At 56.6% G+C, this 20,823-nt stretch overlaps 2 protein-coding genes across 2 annotated transcripts; both read left to right on the forward strand.

Moving 5' to 3' along the window:
* Window positions 1-5,997: 5,997 nt before the first annotated feature.
* LOC128980102 (keratin-associated protein 10-4-like) lies at window positions 5,998-8,502 on the forward strand. The gene is made up of 3 exons (XM_054398543.1): window positions 5,998-6,213; window positions 6,457-6,848; window positions 6,993-8,502. Exons 1-3 carry the CDS (start codon window positions 5,998-6,000, stop codon window positions 8,500-8,502), a joined length of 2,118 nt encoding a protein of 705 aa, XP_054254518.1.
* A 5,851-nt stretch (window positions 8,503-14,353) lies between these two features.
* Window positions 14,354-14,827, forward strand: LOC128980124 (small proline-rich protein 2H-like). The gene has a single exon (XM_054398567.1). It carries the CDS (start codon window positions 14,354-14,356, stop codon window positions 14,825-14,827), a length of 474 nt encoding a protein of 157 aa, XP_054254542.1.
* Window positions 14,828-20,823: the final 5,996 nt, after the last annotated feature.

The following is a 20,823-nucleotide window of genomic DNA, read 5'->3' on the forward strand; positions in this document are numbered from 1 at the left end:
CAACAGTCCCAAAGCTGCTGAGATCCAAACAGTGCCAAAGCTGCTGAGATCCAAACAGTCCCAAAGCTGCTGAGATCCCAACAGTCCCAAAGCTGCTGAGATCCCAACAGTGCCAAAGCTGCTGAGATCCCAACAGTGCCAAAGCTGCTGAGATCCAAACAGTCCCAAAGCTGCTGAGCTCCCAACAGTCCCAAAGCTGCTGAGATCCCAACAGTGCCAAAGCTGCTGAGCTCCAAACAGTCCCAAAGCTGCTGAGATCCCAACAGTGCCAAAGCTGCTGAGATCCCAACAGTGCCAAAGCTGCTGAGCTCCAAACAGTCCCAAAGCTGCTGAGCTCCAAACAGTCCCAAAGCTGCTGAGATCCCAACAGTCCCAAAGCTGCTGAGATCCAAACAGTCCCAAAGCTGCTGAGATCCAAACAGTGCCAAAGCTGCTGAGATCCCAACAGTGCCAAAGCTGCTGAGATCCCAACAGTCCCAAAGCTGCTGAGATCCCAACAGTGCCAAAGCTGCTGAGATCCCAACAGTCCCAAAGCTGCTGAGATCCCAACAGTGCCAAAGCTGCTGAGATCCAAACAGTCCCAAAGCTGCTGAGATCCCAACAGTGCCAAAGCTGCTGAGATCCCAACAGTGCCAAAGCTGCTGAGATCCCAACAGTCCCAAAGCTGCTGAGATCCCAACAGTGCCAAAGCTGCTGAGCTCCAAACAGTCCCAAAGCTGCTGAGCTCCAAACAGTCCCAAAGCTGCTGAGATCCCAACAGTGCCAAAGCTGCTGAGCTCCAAACAGTCCCAAAGCTGCTGAGCTCCAAACAGTCCCAAAGCTGCTGAGATCCCAACAGTCCCAAAGCTGCTGAGATCCAAACAGTCCCAAAGCTGCTGAGATCCCAACAGTGCCAAAGCTGCTGAGCTCCAAACAGTCCCAAAGCTGCTGAGATCCCAACAGTCCCAAAGCTGCTGAGATCCCAACAGTCCCAAAGCTGCTGAGCTCCAAACAGTCCCAAAGCTGCTGAGATCCCAACAGTGCCAAAGCTGCTGAGCTCCCAACAGTCCCAAAGCTGCTGAGATCCCAACAGTCCCAAAGCTGCTGAGATCCAAACAGTCCCAAAGCTGCTGAGCTCCCAACAGTCCCAAAGCTGCTGAGATCCCAACAGTGCCAAAGCTGCTGAGCTCCAAAAAGTCCCAAAGCTGCTGAGATCCCAACAGTGCCAAAGCTGCTGAGATCCCAACAGTGCCAAAGCTGCTGAGCTCCAAACAGTCCCAAAGCTGCTGAGATCCCAACAGTGCCAAAGCTGCTGAGATCCCAACAGTCCCAAAGCTGCTGAGATCCCAACAGTCCCAAAGCTGCTGAGCTCCAAACAGTCCCAAAGCTGCTGAGCTCCAAACAGTCCCAAAGCTGCTGAGATCCCAACAGTGCCAAAGCTGCTGAGCTCCAAACAGTCCCAAAGCTGCTGAGCTCCAAACAGTCCCAAAGCTGCTGAGATTCCAACAGTCCCAAAGCTGCTGAGATCCCAACAGTCCCAAAGCTGCTGAGCTCCAAACAGTCCCAAAGCTGCTGAGATCCCAACAGTCCCAAAGCTGCTGAGATCCCAACAGTGCCAAAGCTGCTGAGCTCCAAACAGTCCCAAAGCTGCTGAGCTCCAAACAGTCCCAAAGCTGCTGAGATCCCAACAGTCCCAAAGCTGCTGAGCTCCAAACAGTCCCAAAGCTGCTGAGATCCCAACAGTCCCAAAGCTGCTGAGCTCCAAACAGTCCCAAAGCTGCTGAGCTCCAAACAGTCCCAAAGCTGCTGAGATCCCAACAGTGCCAAAGCTGCTGAGATCCCAACAGTGCCAAAGATGCTGAGCTCCAAACAGACCTAAAAATGCTTAAATCTGAACAGTCTCAAAGGTTCTTAGATCTGAAAAGTCCCAAAGCTGCTGAGATCTGAAGAACCCCAAAGCTGCTGAGATCCTAACAGCTCCAAAACTGCTGAGATCTGAAGAATTCCAAAGCAGCTGAGATCCCAGCAGTCCCAGACCTGCTGAGGTCTGAAGCATCCCAAAGCTGCTGAGATCTGAAGAATTCCAAAGCTGCTGAGATCCCAACAGCTCCAAAGCTGCTGAGATCTGAAGAATTCCAAAGCAGCTGAGATCCCAACAGCTCCAAAGCTGCTGAGATCTGAAGAATTCCAAAGCAGCTGAGATCCCAACAGCTCCAAAGCAGCTGAGCTCCCAACAGCTCCAAATCTGCTGAGATCTGAAGAATTCCAAAGCAGCTGAGATCCCAACAGCTCCAAAGCTGCTGAGATCTGAAGAATTCCAAAGCAGCTGAGATCCCAACAGCTCCAAAGCTGCTGAGATCTGAAGAATTCCAAAGCAGCTGAGATCCCAACAGCTCCAAAGCAGCTGAGCTCCCAACAGCTCCAAATCTGCTGAGATCTGAAGAATTCCAAAGCAGCTGAGATCCCAACAGCTCCAAAGCTGCTGAGATCTGAAGAATTCCAAAGCAGCTGAGATCCCAACAGCTCCAAAGCTGCTGAGATCTGAAGCATCCCAAAGCTACTCACCCAGCTAGGACCCAGCGAATGAAGGAGAGGCAGCAGCTCCAACCTGGGACCTGCTTTGTGTGCTCCAGAGCCTGAGCTCAGCAGTGAGCTGCCCCAGGCAGACAAACAAAGCCACCCCGTGCTCAGCAGGACCTGCTCCACCTCTGCCCCATGATGAAGGAGGATTTGCCTTAATTATTCCCAGTGGGAAGCAGCAATTTCCGCGGCGTCACCTGCAGCGCGTGGCGGAGGTGGCTCCTGGGCTCCTGGCTCCACGTGGCCCTCACTGGGGATGACACCAGGGAGGAATTTGGGAAATGAGTGGACTGCTGGCTTGGGCTCTCAAATAGTTCCCCCAGCCATGGGTCAGTTGTGCCACGGTGCTCAAACAGCCTCCAGCCCAGCGCATCACGAGGCCCACGAGGGCCGGGGTGGGATGTGGGATCCTGGAGGCTCTTTTGCTCCCAGCCTTGGCTGACCTCTTTCTGTGGCTGCCATCAGCCCTCTCCAGGCCTGCTGCTGCTGGCAGGAGTGTCCTGACCTGCTCCTGGAAGCTCTTCTGCCACCAGCAGCCTCCTGGTGTTTTGCTTTCCTCTCCTCAAGCTCCAGCTCGTAGCACATCAGCTCCGTCACCAGGACCACAGAGTCAGAAGGGTTGGGGTTGGAAGGGACCTCCAGAGATCACCCAGGGCAGGGCACACAGGAACAGATCCAGGTGGGGTGGGAAGCTCTCCAGAGATGGAGACTCCACAACCCCTCTGGGCAGCCTGTTCCAGGGCTCTGCCACCCTCACAGCAAAGGTTCTCCTCATGTTGAGGAGGAACCTCCTGGGTTCCACCTTTCTGCCCTTTGCTCCTTGTCCTGTCACTGGGCACCAGCACAAAGAGCCTGGGCACTGCCCAGGTTCCCTCTCTGCCTTTTCCTCTCCAGACCAAACAGCCCCAGGTCTCTGAGTCTTCCTTTACAGGAGAGGTGTTCAGGTCCCTTCATCATCCTCACAGCTCTCCTGTAGCTCATCCTCCTGCAGCAGACCCCTGAGGAGCAGATGGGTGACAGAGGGGTGACCACCACCCTCTCCCCTTTGACCCCACAGCTTGACCAAGGCCACCTGGATGACACTGAGGGAGAACTCAGCTCCCTGTGGTTAGCAGGAGACCCAAGAGGTCACACATCCCAGGTGTGTTTGTTTGTCACCAGGCTGTCCACACTCAGAGGGAGCAGAGCATGCAGGCAGGACACAGCCTTCATCCCCAGGAGCTCTGAGTCCTGCTCTCCTCATGCAATTAATTCTGGCTCCATCCTGGTGGCACCAAGAGACTGAAGGCTACCTGGGAGTGAGCAGAGGAGGAGGTTGCAGGCTTTGATGCCTCTCAGGCTTCTTGACTCTGCCTTCCTTCTTCTAATGAGGCATCTCCAGACAGGAACATCTTCACCTGACCACAGCTGGGGGAGGTAGAAAGTGGCTGCTGCAAGCAGAGTCATGAATGCTGCCTCTCACTCTTGGTTTGGCCTCCTGTGCAATGCAAACGCAGGCAGCAAAGCAGCAAAGCAGCAAAGCAGCCAAGGGTCACTGCCATGGCCACTGTGGCCAGACAGCCAAGCACAGAGGGTTCCTCACCCTGGAGCATCACCCCAGAAGTCCTAGCTTTGGATGTCAGCATCTTTGGCTTTCATCAGTTCTCAGCCTCTTTGGGACTGCTCAGATCTAAGAACCTTTGAGGCTGTTCAGATTTAAGCATTTCTAGGTCTGTTTGGATCTCAGCCTCTTTGGGACTGCTCACCTCTGTCTGCCACAGGCGAGACCACATCTGGATTGGAGCCCTCAGCACAAGACAGTCTCCAACAAAGTGGAGTGAGGCCAGTGGAGGCCACCAAAGCAGTCCAAGGGCCCTGAGATGGTTGATAGAAAGAGGTTGAAGGATCTGCTCCTGCTGGAAAGGAAAAGCCTTAGGGGACATGCTGGGGCCTCTTCCATCTACCTAAAAGCTCTTTGTGGAGAGCTCTTTGTGGAGAGCTTTGTGGAGAGCTCTTCTCAGAGGTGTCCAGAGACAGGCTGAGAGGCAACAACTGCAAGGTGATGGTTGGAGGTGTTCCAGGAATGCTTGGCCTTGGCACTTTGGGACAGGGTTTGGTGGCCATGATACTGTTGGGATGATCTGAGAGGGATTCTTCCAGCCCTTGGCTCCTCTTTGTGGCCTCCTCTGGACTCACTCCAGCAGCTCTGTGTCCTTCTCACTCTGGGGGACACCAGAGCTGGAGGCAGGATTGGAGGTGAGCTCTGAGCAGAGCAGAGCAGAGGGGCAGAAGCACCAAAGGAAGTGACAGGAACAGGAAGCTTAATCCTGAGGGGGGGATTGTTTCCAGGCTGGATCATCAGTTCCTGGTTCCTCATCCCCCCCCTCCCTCTAGGAGATCCATGGCTGAGGAATTGCAGCTTGCAGGCAGCAGTCATGGTGTTGGACCTCCCAACCTCAAGGGTCAGGTTCCATTAAAAAATGCTAATTTAGAAGCTAATTGAAGGAGAGGAGCAGGAGCAGGGCTGGATTATTACAAAGTTGTATTTCCATACCCCTGAGGTGTCTCACTTCCGGGCCAGGGACACTGCAGCCCTATAAAAGGCTTCTTCTTGGTGGCTTCTTTAAGCCATTTTGGTTTCCTTTCTCGTTGCTGGTGCAGAGCTGGGTAAGTCCTTTCTTGGCTGCCCTGGGAGGCAGGGGTTGGGGTTTGACCTTGCAGAGGATTTCAGGAGCCCTTCAGCTTGCTGAGGTCTGGGCATGGCTTCTAGCAAGGCTTCATCAGCAGCAGCATCATCCCGAGCTTCTCCCAGGCTCTACGTGCTGGGTGCTGTGCAGCTGCTGAGCTCTGCCCACTGAGATGCAGCTCTCAGGGTGATTGGAAGTGGCCTGAGCTCTCTGCTTGCCCAGCAGGACCTCACTGCCCTGCTCCAGCTGGGAAATGGTTGGGGTTGAGGCAGATCAAAGGCAAGGGCAGGACTTCAAAGAGCAAAAGTGGGAGGGAAGATAAGGAGTGGAGACTTGCAGGCTGCCAGGGTGAGCCATGCCTGGAAGGAAGCCTGGATGAGGAGCAGCTGGGAGGGCTTCTGTGGGGCTGGTGGGAAGGAGCAGCACTGGGAAGCATCAGGTCCTGTCCTGGGGGAGGTCAGGGATTGGAGCAGGGAGGTAGGAGAGTCCCCATCCAGGAAGGTGTTCCAGAAATGTGTGGCCATGGCACTTGGGGCCATGGTGGGGTTGAGTTGCTGCTTGGGCTTGATGATCTCAGAGAGCTTCTCCAACCTTGATGACTCCAACATCTGAAAGGCTTTCATGTGGGCTTGGTGCCCTGCTCTGGCTGTGGGGCTCTCTTCCCTCTATCCTCTCCACTATTCCGGGGGGAGAAGCAGAGCTCAGGGTCCGAAGCAGCCTCCTGAGTGTCTCTGTCCCTTCCCTGCTTTCAGACACGACCCTTCCCTCCACCATGTGTCACCAGAATGGCTTCCAGCCCAGGCAGCTCTGCATCCCCCCTCCCTCCGTGCTGGTCAGGAGCTTCCCGGTGAGGCCCCGGGGGCAGCCCCGCGCCGCTCTCCGCCAGCTCCAGTGCCTTTCTCCGTGCCTGGATCCCTGCTGCTCCCCTGGCATTCCCCAGGGCACCACCACCTACATCAACCTGGGCAGCCTCGGGGTGAGGCAGGCTGCTGGCTGCTTGGACCCCTGCAGCCTGGGGCTCGGCTCCTGCGCTGCTCAGCTCTGCGCCTCCAGGTGCCCGGAGCCCTGCTGCGCCTGCAGGGTGACAGAGAGCAGCAGCAGCTGCCAGGAGGGGGCCAAGGGCACCACCACCTGTGTGGATCCCTGCTGCCAGGAGGTGGCCAAGTCTGCAGATCCCTGCTGCAAAGAGGTAACCAAGTGTGTGGATCCCTGCTGCAAAGAAGTGACCAAGTGTGTGGATCCCTGCTGCAAAGAAGTGACCAAGTGTGTGGATCCCTGCTGCAAAGAAGTGACCAAGTGTGTGGATCCCTGCTGCAAAGAAGTAACCAAGTGTGTAGATCCCTGCTGCCAGGAGGTGACCAAGTGCACCACCAGCACCTGTGTGGATCCCTGCTGCCAAGAGGTGACCAAGTGCACCACCAAGTGTGTTGACCCTTGCTGCAAGCAAGTGACCCAGTGCAGCACCACCTGTCTGGATCCCTGCTGCAAGCAAGTGACCAAGTGTGTGGATCCCTGCTGCCAAGAAGTGACCAAGTGCACCACCAGATGTGTAGACCCTTGCTGCAAGCAAGTGACCAGGTGTGTAGATCCCTGCTGCAAGGAAGTGACCAGGTGCACCACCTGGTGTGTAGATCCCTGCTGTTATGAGATGACCAAGTTCACCACCAAGGGTGGGAAGTCCTGTGGCAAGAAAATGACCAAGTGTGTAGATCCCTGCTGCAAGAAAGTGACCAAGTATGTAGATCCCTGCTGCAAAAAAGTGACCAGGTGTGTAGATCCCTGCTGCAGGAAAGTGACCAAGTGCACAACCAAGTATGTGGATCCCTGCTGCAGAGGTGTCACCAGGTGCACCACTCAGTGTGTGGATCCTTGTTGTGAGCAAGTGACCAAGTGCACCACTCAGTGTGTGGATCCCTGCTGCCAGGAGGTGACCAAGTGCACCACCAGGTGTGTAGATCCCTGCTGCCAGGAGGTGACCAAGTGCACCACCACCTGTGTGGATCCCTGCTGCCAGGAGGTGACCAAGTGCACCACCAGGTGTGTGGATCCCTGCTGCCAGGAGGTGACCAAGTGCACCACCAGGTGTGTGGATCCCTGCTGCCAGGAGGTGACCAAGTGCACCACCAGGTGTGTGGATCCCTGCTGCCAGGAGGTGACCAAGTGCACCACCAGGTGTGTGGATCCCTGCTGCCAGGAGGTGACCAAGTGCACCACCAGGTGTGTGGATCCCTGCTGCCAGGAGGTGACCAAGTGCACCACCACCTGTGTGGATCCCTGCTGCCAGGAGGTGACCAAATGCTCCACCAGGTGTGTAGATCCTTGCTGTGAGCAGGTGACCAAGTGCACCACCACCTGTGTGGATCCCTGCTGTGGCAGGGTGCCCAGGTGCCTCCCTGGATGTGTGGGTCCCTGCTGCCCTCAGGTGATCAGGTATGTGGATCCCTGCTGTGGAGTGCCCAAGTGTGCCACCCTCTACCTGGTTCCATGCTGTGGAGTGCCCAAGTGTGCCACCTGCTACGTGGATCCCTGCTGTGGACAGCTGCCCAGATGTGCTACCAGGTGTGTGGATCCCTGCTGTGGGCAGGAGACTCAATGCAGCACCAGGTGTGTGGACCCCTGCTGCCAGGAGGTGACCAAGTGCACCACTCAGTGTGTGGATCCCTGCTGCCAGGAGGTGACCAAGTGCACCACCACCTGTGTGGATCCCTGCTGCCAGGAGGTGACCAAGTGCACCACCAGGTGTGTGGATCCCTGCTGCCAGGAGGTGACCAAGTGCACCACCAGCTGTGTGGATCCCTGCTGCCAGGAGGTGACCAAGTGCACCACCAGGTGTGTAGATCCCTGCTGCCAGGAGGTGACCAAGTGCTCCACCAGGTGTGTAGATCCTTGCTGTGAGCAGGTGACCAAGTGCACCACCACCTGTGTGGATCCCTGCTGCCAGGAGGTGACCAAGTGCACCACCACCTGTGTGGATCCCTGCTGCCAGGAGGTGACCAAGTGCACCACTCAGTGTGTGGATCCCTGCTGCCAGGAGGTGACCAAGTGCACCACCACCTGTGTGGATCCCTGCTGTGAGCAGGTGACCAAGTGCACCACCAGGTGTGTGGATCCTTGCTGTGGAGGTGTCCAGGCTGTCACCAAGTGTGTGGAGTCCTGCCCCAGCCCCTGTGTGACCCAGGCCAGCCCCCAGTGTGGAGCTGTTTGCAGCCCTGCCTGGGGCCAGCACTGCTCCATCAGCTGTGCAGATGTCTGCTGCAGGAAGCGTTGGGCTCCCTGAGGGGCTCCAGCTGGGGGCTGCTGTGGTGGGACCCCCCACTCTGCGGTGCCCTCACCTTGTGGAGTCCCCAGAGAAGAAGGAATGGGAGGGGTCTGCAGACCCCTGAGCTTCCCAAGGTCTTCCTCACAGCTTTGCTTTCCTGGGGCCCTTTCTGTCTCCTCAATTCCTGCCCAAGGTTCTCCTCAGCTCCTGTCCTAGGTCCTTCTCACTGTCCTGTGTCATTCCCACCTTTCCCTGGGCCATGTAACTCAGTGATTTTGTGCCCCCAGGGCTGTCTCCTGGGAGAGAGGTTCTGTAACTCTTCCTTGCACTGATGTGGATGGAGAGACTTCCCCATTCCTCCTTCCTTGCCCCTTCCTTTTCTTGTATGAAGCAATAACAGCAATAAAAAGACTTTGCCACCAGCCATCTCCAAGTGGTTCCTTCACTTTTGTGTCCTCCCAGACTCTTCGATTTCCTCCTAAAAGCCTGATTGGGAGAGGGGCAGCTGCTGCTAGGAGGTCCAGGGAGACTTGGGATTCATCTGGGCCCTCCCAGATGCCTGCTGGCAGAAGGGATGCTCCAAGTCCTGAGGAGTTATAGAAGGCCTTGGAAAGCTTTGGTGCTGTGCTCCTCTGAAGCTGGAGGAGCTGGGGCCCAGCTGCAGCCTCAGCCCACAGGCAGGAAGGAGATTTTCCAGCATGAGCAATGTGGAAAGGAGCCTCTGGGCAGAGGAAGAGGAGGTCTGGGAGGCTCTGCCTCGTGACTTTGCCACCTGTGGCTCCGAGGTCCTCCCTCAGCCTTCTGCAATTTCTATTTCCTCATCCCTGGTGGGTCCTGGGCAGGTGCCATCAGCTGGGGTGGGCAAGGAGGATTCTCTCAGGTCTGGTGCTGGTGTCAGGAAGCTCTCTTGGACAGTTTGGGTGACCCTGCCTGGTATCTGCTCACAAGGTCCCAGTGCTTCCTCCACCCCCAAGGTGCTCTGTGGATTGCTGACCCAGGAGGAAGCAACAGAATCCAGATTCATGGAATGGGTTGGGTTGGAAGGGACCTTGAAGCTCATCCACTTCCAACCTCCCGTGGGCAGGGACACCTCCCACCAGCCCAGGTTGGGGCAGATTGAGACTGGAGATGAGGAAGAAATCCTTGGCAGTGAGGCTGGGGAGAGCCTGGCACAGGCTGCCCAGGGAGGCTGTGGCTGCCCCCTGCCTGGAGGTGTTCAGGACCAGGCTGGATGAGGCCTTGAGCAGCCTGGGCTGGGGAGAGGTGTCCCTGTCCATGGCAGGGGGTCGGAGCTGGATGAGCTTCCAGCTCCCTTCCAACCCAACCCACTCCATGTATAATCCCTGAGGAAAGCTCCATTCCTGCTCTAAATCCTTGGGGAAATCAAAGCAAACCACTGCAAGGGGCTCTAGAGGAGCCCAATGAGGTCTTCCCCCTGCCCACAGCTGGTTCCTCTCCTCCAGCTGTGGCTGCATTCAGAAGCTCTCTTGTCATTCCCAACCCTTTCCTGAGTAAACAGGAAAAGAGGGAACCTGAGCCCCATTTGGGTTGTTCTTGGCCCCAGAGGCCAGGATCTAATAACTTGAGCCACCAGCCCCCAGGGCATGGCCCAGAGCAGCCACTTGATGTCCTTGTGAGGCCAATTGTCCTCTGCTCTCAGCCTCCTGGCATCTCAGCTATGCAGCCATGTCCCAGTGGAAAGGGACCAGCAGGCTGGAGGACCTGGAAGCTTCCCTAGGTGCTGGATCACAGCCTCACAGCTTCCCCAAGGAGCTGTGGTAGGGAATGGTGGTGGTCACCAAGGGCTGATGATGGTCACCAAGGGCTGATGACGGTCACCAAGGGCTGATAGCCACCAAAGGTTGATGGTCATCAAAGACTGATGGTTGCCAAAGGTTGAGGATGGCCACTAAAGTCTCATGGTGGTCACCAAGGGCTGATGGTCATCACCAAAGGTTGATGATAGTCACCAAGAGCTAATGGTGCTCACCAAGGGCTGATAACCACCAAAGGTCAATGGTCATCAAAGACTGATGGTCACCAAAGGTTGATGATGGTCACCAAGGGCTGATAGCCACCAAAGGTTGATGGTCATCAAAGACTGATGGTTGCCAAAGGTTGAGGGTGGTCACTAAAGTCTCATGGTGGTCACCAAGGGCTGATGGTCATCACCAAAGGTTGATGATGATCACCAAGGGCTAATGGTGGTCACCAAGGGCTGATAACCACCAAAAGTCAATGGTCATCAAAGACTGATGGTTGCCAAAGGTTGATGATGGTCACTAAAGCCTCATGATGATCACCAAGGGCTGCTGATGGTCACCAAAGGTTGATGATGCTCACTGAAGTCTCATGGTGGTCACCACCAAAGGTTGATGATGCTCACTAAAGTCTCATGGTGGTCACCACCAAAGGTTGATGATGCTCACTAAAGTCTCATGATGATCACCAAGGGCTGCTGACGAGGCTGCTGATGGTCACCAAGGGCTGCTGATGGTCACCAAGAGCTGATGGTGGCCACCAAAGGATGTCACTGTGGGCTCCTGACTCACTGCAGTTAATGTGCTGGGTCAAGTGACCACATTGCTCACAACTGCTCCTCAAGGAGCTGCCAATTAAGGCCAATAATCCCCACATTAGAAATGCAGCTCAGTTGAGGTCTCCTCAAAGCTCTGGTCTCCACCAAAGCCCTTCCCATCTCTTGCCCATCAAGGCTAAGGAGGGAGCAGCAGAGAGGCAGCTGTGGGCCCAGCCCTTGGCTTGGCTTTTAGAGGTGAGCAGGAAGAGCTCTGCTAAACCTGGCTAGGGGAAGCTCCTCAGCAAGAGAAGTGGTGGAGGTCCCTGCTCTGAAGGGACCTCAGAGCACTGCAGGAGAGTTGCTTGCACCCAACAGGGGCAGCTCCAGGAGAAGACCTAAGGAAGAAATTCTTTACACTGAGGGTGGGGAGAGCCTGGCCCAGGCTGCCCAGAGAGGTGGGAGATGCCCCCTGGGCTGGCACCAGCCCTGCCCTGAGCAGCCTGCTCTGGTTGGGGATGTCCCTGCTGGCTGCAGGGGGTTGGTCTGGATGAGCTGTGAAGGTTCCCAACCCAGTCTGGGCTTTGATGATTCTAAGATGGAGAGAGATAATCACCAGACAGCCAAACCCCAGCTGCCTGCTCCCTGTGCACCCCACAGCCTCTATCAGATGCAGCCAGGGCTGCTTCTCCTCACCCTGCAGCAGATGTCCAAGACAAGCAAACCAGCACTGCACAGGTCCCCAGCTCCCTTCTCAGCAGCTCTAAAAGCCACCAGGGCAGAGCCTTGGAGGGGGGAAAAAAACCCAGCAGAAGCTGCCTGGCCTGTCAGGAGAGAGGAATGGAAAGAGCACAGCAGGAGGAGCTGCTGGGAGGGTGCCAGGAGCCTGGCAAAGCCCTGCTGGAGCTCACCTGATGAGCTGAGGGCAGGAAGGGACCCTGATGCCATTCTCCAGGGGGATTCCTGCTTCCCAGTGTCACCAGGATGAGCTGCTCATGCTGCAGGGGTTGCTTGGTTCTTCTTTGCCTGCTCAGCCTTTCTGTGAGTGGTCTCAGAGGGGAATTTGCTCACCTCAGAGCAGGCTGCTGGTCACATTCCACCTCTGTGACTGGATCAGCTCAGGTCCTGAGCTGTGGAGCCCAGCAGGAGGCTCCAGGAAGCCAGTGTGGAATTCTGAGCCTAAATCCCACTGGAAATGAAGCCCCTTGCAAAATGCCTTGAGAATGGATGCCCTGAATGGCTTGAAGAGGTCCTCCAGACCTTCCAGATCCTCCAGTCCAACCATTCTCTAAGTCTACCAAGGCTGGGGCTGAACCATGGCCCACAGCACCACATCCCTGCAGCTTTGAAGCACCTCCAGGGACGAGCATTCAGCCACCTCCCTGGGCAGCCTGGGCCAGGCTTGGAGAACCCTTCCAGTGGAGAATTTTCTTCTCATGTCCAACCTGCACCTGCCCTGGTGCAACCTGAGGCCATTTCCTCTTGTCCTGTCCCTTGGCAGAAGGAACTCACCTGGCTCCAACCTGCTGATGAGCTGCAGAGAGCACTGAGCTCTCCCTCAGCCTTCTCTCCTCCAGCCTCACCACCCCCAGCTCCCTCAGCTGCTCCTCCCCAGCCCTCTTCTCCAGACCCTTCCCCTTCCCTGTCCACTTTCCAACCTCTCAATATCCTTCTGGCACTGAGAAGCCCAACCCTGACCCCAGGCTTCCCCAGTGCCCATCCCAGGGGGGGTACAATCCCTGCCCAGCTCCTGCTGCCCACGCCGGAGCTGCTCCAGGCCAGGGAACTTTCCATGAGAATTTGGGGATGGGATTTCTCATGGGGAAGGAGATCAATTGTCCACCTTCTCTCTAATGAGAGTCATCCATTCCCACAGCCCTGGCAAAAGCCAAGGTCTCAATTCAGACATTTATGGAAATCAAGGAGATGGGAACCATCCCAGCACATTAAACCTTCCCTTGGAGAAATAATTAATGCAGAGCCTGCTGCCTTCTAATTAGGCTGCCAGTCCCCTTGGGAACCTCAGCATCACTTGGGGGGTAGGGTGGGCAGCAGGACTGGCTCAGCATCACATGTTCCATCCTGGAAGAGGGTTTCCCACCCCAAAACTCAGGATGTCAACAACTATGGGAAGCATGTGTGGGGTGGAGCTGCTGGGCAGTTAGTGGTCAGGAGGTCATCCCCCTGGGCTCCCTTTGTTTCCGGCGCCGAGGCCAGGCCAGCCCTATATAAAGGTTGGCATTTTGCTGCTCACCACCCCAGCTCCTCTGGCTCCTCTCCTTGCATTGGTGAACTGGTAAGTGCCTGGGGCTTGGCTCTTCAGCTTGGTGCTTCTGCTCAAGAGGATTCGCTGCTGGTGGCAGCAGGAGGACTTCGCTTCCCCTGGAGTCGTTCCAGCACCTGGGGAATGCTCAGCTCTGATCTAGAGCTTGGCTTTGCCATGAGTGGTTTTGCAAGTGTCCTGCCAGCTCTCCCAGGAACTGTGGTGGTCTCTCAGCCTCCTTCCTGTTCTTGTCTTCGTTAATGGTTTCCTACCTCGTTAAGTCTGGAAAGCAAAGGAGTGGAGGCTGCGGTGGAGCTCTTGGGACTTCAAAAGAGATGGGTGGGAGAAGAATGCTGCAGAGCACCTGGGGGCAGAGCTGCAGGAGGCAGCTGGGAGAAGCCAAGAGGAGGAAATGAATTGGAAAGAGGAGCTGCAAGCTCTGGGCCACCCCTGCTCTTCTGACAGGATGAGGCCCAACCATGTGGGTGCAGCTCCAGTGCCCAGGATGGGAGAGCCTCTGGGCTTTGGGCTTCATCCCTGGGCATCAGCAGCTCAACCTCTGCCCGAAGGGTGATGTGCTCTGGGGCGTGTCTGAGGGACTGCAGGAGTGAGAAGGGAAAGGTTGGCCCTGGGTTGCCTGCTGGGGTCATCAAGAAGAGCAGGGAAGGACCAATTTTCATGCTGCAGCTTCTGCAAGGCTCAGCTGTGGGCAGCTGGAGGTTCCTAAGACCAGGCTGGAGGAGGCTCTGAGCAACCTGCTCTGGTGGGAGGTGTCCCTGCCCAGGGCAGGGGGGCTTGGAACTGGATGAGCTTTGAGCTCCCTTCCAACCCTGACAATTCTGTGATCCAGCTTGGGGGGGGTTTGGCTCTTGGCCTCCCACCAGCGATGGCTGCAGGAGCTCCCTGGGCAGGCTTAGCAGCAGGCCTGAATGCAGAACTCCTGCCCACAGGAGCTGCTTTCCACCAGTCCTCTGCTCAGCCCAGCAGCTGCTTTCCACCAGGAGCTCAGCTTGGCCCAGGGTCCTAACTTGGTGTCTCTCTCTCTCTCTCTCTCTCCTCCTCCTCCTCAGCCTTCCCAGCACCCCAGCAGGATGTCTTACCTCCAGCAGTGCAAGCAGCCCTGCCTGCCCCCTCCCATCTGCCTGCAGAAGTGCTCCCAGTGCGTGGAGCCCTGCAAGACTGTCTGCGTGGAGCCCTGCGTGGAGGTCTGCCCCACGCCCTGCGCCCCCCAGTGCAGCACCCAGTGCGTGGAGCCCTGCCCCCCACAGTGTGTGGAGGTCTGCCCCACGCCCTGTGCCCCCCAGTGCAGCACCCAGTGCGTGGAGGTTTGCCCTCCCAAGTGCATCGACGTCTGCGTGAAGCCCTGCGCCACCCAATGCCCCTGCCCGGAGCCCTGTGCCACCCAATGCCCCTGCCCGGAGCCCTGTGCCACCCAGTGCTGCACCACCAAGTGCGTGGAGCCCTGCCCACCCCAGTGTGTGGAGGTCTGCACCACCAAGTGCGTGGACACCTGTGAGGCTGTGTGCCTGGAGCCCTGTGGCACTGCCTGCTCCCACCAGTGCTGAGCACCCCCGGGGCACGAGCCTGGCACGCAGCCCCTGCCAGCCACAGGCTCCCGAGCCCCCCCTGGCATGACCACCACCTTCCTGACCCACCTGCAATGGACCAAGGCCTCTCCTCAGCTGGTTGCCCCAAGCTGGCTTTGTCTTGAGTGCTGCCAGCCTCTCTCTTTGCTTCTTCTGCCACTTCTGCCACCTCTGGTGGTAGCTGCAGGCGACCAACTCTGCCCTGCTGGGCATCCCAGGGAGTGATTCAGGAATGGAGGTGATGCAGGCAGAGGGCATTGGGAGCTGTCTCCTCTTCTCTTCTCTACTTCCCATCCTCTAATTTGTGTCCTCTTCTCCTCTAGTGTCTATCAGCAGCAATAAAAATTGACCATCGATGGCACCAGGTGGCTCCTGTCCTTCTTTCCCCTCCCTCTCTCCATGCCTTGGCACCCAGCAGCCTCCCCCTGCCCTTCCTGCTCCTCTCAAGCAGCAGCTGTGCTCGGGGTGGGTCTGTGCCTGCTGCAAGGAGCTGGGGAGAGGGAAGGGGGAGAAGTACAAAGGGGGAGTGACCTCTCTGACAGGCAGAGCATCAGCTGGGCAGCAGAGAGAGGCAAAGCAAAGAGCTTTCTCCTGCTTGAGGAGACTTTCAGCTGTCTCCTTTGTCACTGATAAGAGTTTTGGTCTTCATGGCTCTGGGTTTTGGAGGCAAATTCGAAGGTGAATGGAAGGGGAAGCAAGCCCCAGATCCAAGACAGGAAGAGCTGAAGCCATTCTTGCTGGCATCTCAATTACCTCTTAAAACCATCCTGATGGAGGCAAAACCTGGAGTTTGGTGACCTCCTGCCACGATCCTCACTGACTGAGTACAGCAGATAGAGGACTTGGCTTCAGGAGATGAATCTCCTCCTGGCTCAGGGCTGCAGGCTGCTTCCCAGCCTCGCTGCAGATGCTTGGAGAGGCTCTGAGCAGCTCTTGCTCTTCTCACCTTCTGCCAAGAGGAGGAGGAGGAGGAGAAGACACAGCCCTGGCTGGCAGCATGGTTGGAACTTTGGCTTCATTAACCTCTGGCAGGCACAATCCTCTTTTAATTGGCTCCTAAATGAGTCTTTACCGGGAGTCATGATCCCGGGAGCTCAGGAAGCCCAATTGGAGGGACCTCAGAGCTGAGTTTCGGTGCTGAGGGCTCCATTGTCTCCTGCCCCATGCATGTGACTTGCTCACCTCCGTCTCCGGGAGGGCCACATCGTTTCCACGTCTGGGCTGCAGAGGATTGCTCTCCACCTACCATATCATTAAGGCAAGGGTGGGGAATATCTCATCTGGCAAAGAGTCCTCCTGAGGTGTGTGCCAAGAGGGTTACCAAATCAGCTGCTAATGAGCCCTTGCGTGCAGGTGGAGAGGGTCGGAGCCTTGGGTTCCTCTTTGTCTCCTTGCTGTCAACACCAAAAAGCTGCCACCGCCCCCCTCGGGGATAATGAGAGGCAAAACATGTCCCGGGCAGGCAAACAGCTTCGACACCTCAGCTCCGCCTGGCAGCTCAGGCAGACAGAGCAGGGGGAGGGGGGAGCAGGGACCCAGCAGCTGCAGGAGGGAGCTGGAGCCCAGGGAGCTGCACCTCAACCCCCCTGCTGCTGAGCGCAGAGCTTCGGGGACCCAGCAAGGAGCTCTGCCTGGCTCACAGCTGCCTGCTGCCGCCACGGGTGTGGGGTCAGGACCCACTTCCAGGGGTGGAAGGAGTCCCAGCCAGGAAGTGCTATGCTAATGACTTCCATCCCACACCGCGGAGTCGCCTCTGATCGGCTTCCAGGCATCTTCACCCAGCTCTAGCTCCTGCCTTAGTCACGGAAACCTTTTTGTCTTCTCCCCCTCCCCAAGTGTTGCACCAGGCACAGTAATCACAGGCAGGAGCAGCCTGCAAAGCCCAGAGGAAGGGGAGGAAGAGACCTGTTGGGTTTTGCTCACCAAGCTTCCTGTGCCCCTAGGAGAATGAGTTGCAAAAGCCCTGACACAGCCCAGCCCTGGGTGCCTGTGGTCAGGGCTGGCATTGCTGGGATTCCCTTCCAGCTTTGCAGCAGCTTGGTGGCATTTGATCCATCTCACAGGATGGCTGAGGTGGGAAGAGACCTCTGGAGGGCATTTCCTGTACCCCCCCTGCTCCAGCAGGGCACCCCCAGCAGCTTGCCCAGGGGCACAGTGCCCAGGGGGGGTTGGAAGCTCTCCACACCAGGAGACTCCACAACCTCTCTGGGCAGCCTGCTCCAGGCCTCCAGCAGCCTCACCCCAAACAACTTTCTCCTCCTGCTCAGCTGCATCCTCCTGTGCCCCTTGTGCTGGCCCTGGGCACCACTGAGCAGAATCTGGCCCCAGCCTCTTGTTCCCCCCCCCAGCCTTTAGCTCTTGCTGAGCATTGCTCAGATCCCCTCTGGGGCTGCTCTGCTCCAGGCTCTCAGCCCCCCCAGGGAGCTCTCAGCCTTTGCTCCTCACAGAGCTGATCCTGGCCCCTTCCCAGCCTCTCCTGGACTCTCCCCAGTAGCTCCCAGTCCCTCTGCAGCTGGGGGGGGGGGGAGCCCAGCCCTGGCCTCAGCACTCCAGAGGTGTCCTCAGCAGGTCAGGGCAGAGGGGCAGCAGAACCTCCCTTGCCCTGCTGGTCATCCAGCTGTGAGGAAGGGATGCTCAGGGATGGGATGATGTTTCCATCAGCATCTCCTGCTCTCCTGCACCCATGTCCATCCTCTCTCCATGCATCACACCTCTGTAATGGAGACTGGGCTGCAATTCCCAGGGCTGAATGTGACACCACAGGGCATAGCTCTGAGGACATCTCCAAACCACCTCTTCCATTAGAGCCCAGGACAGTTTCAGTTGAAGTATTTCCTCTTTCTTCTTCCTTGGAAAAGTTTCAAGGGGAGCAAAAGGTTTCTGAGCCATGGATCCAGCCCCAGAAGCAAGAGATTTGCCCCAGACTCAGCCAGCCAACACCACTCTGTGAAGGTGAAGGTTTAGATGCTTCAGAGAGGGTGGGGAGACCCTGGAACAGGTTGCCCAGGGAGGCTGTGGATGTGCCCTGCCTGGAAGTGTCCAAGGCCAGGTTGGGTGAGGCCTTGGGCACCCTGGGCTGGTGGAAGGCTGAAGATCATCCAGTTCCAACCCCCCTGCAAGGGGTTCCTGTCAAGGCCCCTTCCAACCCAAACCATTCCATGAGTGCCTGGAGCAACCTGGACTCGTGGAGGTGTCCCTGCCCATGGCAGGGGGGTTGGAGCTGGATGGTCTTGAAGGTCCCTTCCAACCCAACCCACTCTCTGGATCTATGAAGGGTTCAAGTCTAAGGGGAAAGGTTTCTGCTTTCTTGGCCTTATCAAACCTCTCCTTCCACTCTGGGGAGAAGCAGAGGAGACAAAGCCAGGAGCAAACCCTCACAACCCACAGAGTGCCAAGCACAGACCTGCTGCCTGCAGGACCTCCCCCACCACACTCAGCTCTGCACCAGCTGGAGCCTGCTCCTGATGGGCACAGATAAAACTCTCTCCTGAGAGGACACCTAAAGCCCTCCCAGACACCTTCTGCTCTCTCTGGGCTCTCCTAAGCCTGAGCTCAGGTGTGGGATCTTTACCCAGGGGTCAGGCCAGGCTGAATCATTAATGAATTAGCCAGAAATTAGCAGCCTGGGTGTGCCCTGCAGTCACAACAGGCAGGAGGAGGAGGAGGAGGAGGCATCTTGCAGACCTTGACTGAGGTCCAGCTGTATGGAGGTGTCAGGGGAGCAGGTTCTGGTTGTGAAAGATTCTGGTCATCAACTTAGTCTGATCTCATCAGCTGCCTGGGCTGACTTCTGGAAGCCTATAAAAGGCTCTCACAGAGGAGCCTCAGCAACCTGAGAGGCTTTTTTTTGCTTTGCTCCAGCAGCAGACACCAAGGTGAGTGCTGTGCATGGGCAGCCCTTGGGGAGGGGGCTCCTGGGGCTCTGGGTGGTTCCTCTTGGTTCCTCCTGTCCTTGGCAGCTTCACCTCCATGCAGCTGCAGCCTTCTCAGGATCTTCTGAGCCTTTCTGAGGCCCCAGAGAGAGACTTGGACCAGCAAAGCCCTCAGCTGCTAAGAGCCCTTCTGGGCAACCCTTGGCTGCTGAGTGCCAGCTCCCCAAGGCTGGCACCCCCCTGCAGCTTGCTTTGCACCCATGGGCTGATGACTGCAGCCTGCTGCACCCCCACGGCTCTGAGTTTCCCTTCTTTGTGCTGAATCTTGGCATCAGCAGGCAGGAGGACACTTCCCCACCTCAGACATGGTCCTGCTCTGAGGCTTTCCATCACCTCAGCAGAGCTGTGGCTGCTGCTGTGTTTTGGGTACCAAATGCTTTGGTTTCTTTTCCTCTCAAAGCCATCTGCAATGCTGAGCTGTCAGCAGCTTTCTTCTGCTGCTCCTTGACTGGTCTCAGATGTTGCTTTTGAGGCTCTCCTTGAGGCTCTCCTTGAGGCTCCATTGACATTTGTGCTGCTGCTTAGCTTGTCAGAGCTGAAAGGTTTGGAGCAGAGGGGAGGAAAGGCTCTGAGCAGCTCCCTGAGAGGTTGGAGCCAGGTGGGGTTGGGCTCTGCTGCCAAGGAACAGGACAAGAGGAGATGGCCTCGGGATGTTCAGGTTGGACATCAGAAGAAACTTCTTCCCTGAAAGGGTTCTGCAAGCCTGGCCCAGGGAGCTGCCTGAATCCTCATCCCTGGAAGGGTTTCAGAGCTGCAGAGCTGTGGTGCTGAGGGTAGGGTTAGGGAATGGTTGGACTGGAGGAGCTCAGAGGTTTTTTTCCACCCCAAATGGGTTTGATCCTATGCAAACCTCTCTTGTTGCTTCCCTTCCCTCCACCTTGACCTGCTTGGATCATCACTTGGGTACCAAACTGCCTCCCTCTGGGGCTCCTTTGTGCTTTAGAGCTGTGGCCATCTCTGCTGGCAGCCCAGGAGGGCAACCTGGGGCAGCTACTCCAAATCTGGTCTGGCCAGCAGCATCCTCAGGGATTTCCAAGCAGATTATCTTTTTTTTTTTTTTTTTTTCTTTTTTCTTTTCTGATGGGGTAAAATTTGTCATCCCTTCACTCTTGGCTTGATGTCCAAGCTGAAGAACTGCCTGAAGCTGCTACCCAGGGAGGGGAAGAGTCTGTGAGGCTCCAAACACCTGACCTGGCTCCTTGCTCTCCTTCCAGAGATGTCTTCCCACCAGCAGAAACAGCAGCAGCAGATCCCTCCCCAGTGCCAGGAGAAGTGTGCTCCAAAGACTGTGGAGCAATGCCAGGCCCCCAAGGGGCAGGCCAAGAGTGCTGTGAAGAGCATCCCCCAGCAGCAGCAGCAGCAGCAGCAGCAGCAATGCTCCAAGCAGAAGTAGCACCACCAGCAGTGCTCCCAAAGTGCCCTGGAAGATGCCAGTGCTGAACTCTCAGCTCTCCTCCTGCTTTCTGGCTCTGCCAGGAGCTTGCAGGTTGCCTTCTGCCCTTGCAAGCAGAGAGGATTGATGAAGAGATGAAGTTCCTGAGCCTGGCTTCATTCCTCCTCTGCTATAAAAAAATAATCCTGGGGCCATTTGCTTCTGAGCTTGAACCTGGGCCATGCTGCAATAAAATTCTGCCTGACCTCATTCCATGCTTCCTGGTGGTTTTTTTTTCCACACCTTAGTGCCACAGAACCATTAAGGTTGGGAGAGACCTCCAAGCTCCAGCCCAGCACCTCCATCACCACTCAGCCATGGCCCAAACTCTCTTTTGTGTCCTTTCCTTAGCCAAAGAATTACCTTGAACCACCTCAGGCTCCCCACACACCTCTGCACATTTGCCTTCAAGTCTCCCCAAGGGATTGTTTTTTTTTTTTTTGTCCATATCTCTGTCTCAGATTGATGCAGAAACCTTCAGCTCCAGACAGGATGAGCAGGGGTAGAGCAGGAGCTTGGAGTATCTGGAGCAAGGAGGGCAGAAAATGATCCCAATCCACTGAAACAGGGCAGAAAATGATCCCAAGCCATTGAAAGAGGGCAGAAAATGA

This window comes from Indicator indicator, unplaced genomic scaffold (genome assembly GCF_027791375.1).
Source record: "Indicator indicator isolate 239-I01 unplaced genomic scaffold, UM_Iind_1.1 iindUn_scaffold_64, whole genome shotgun sequence".
Taxonomy (NCBI): Eukaryota; Metazoa; Chordata; class Aves; order Piciformes; family Indicatoridae; genus Indicator; species Indicator indicator.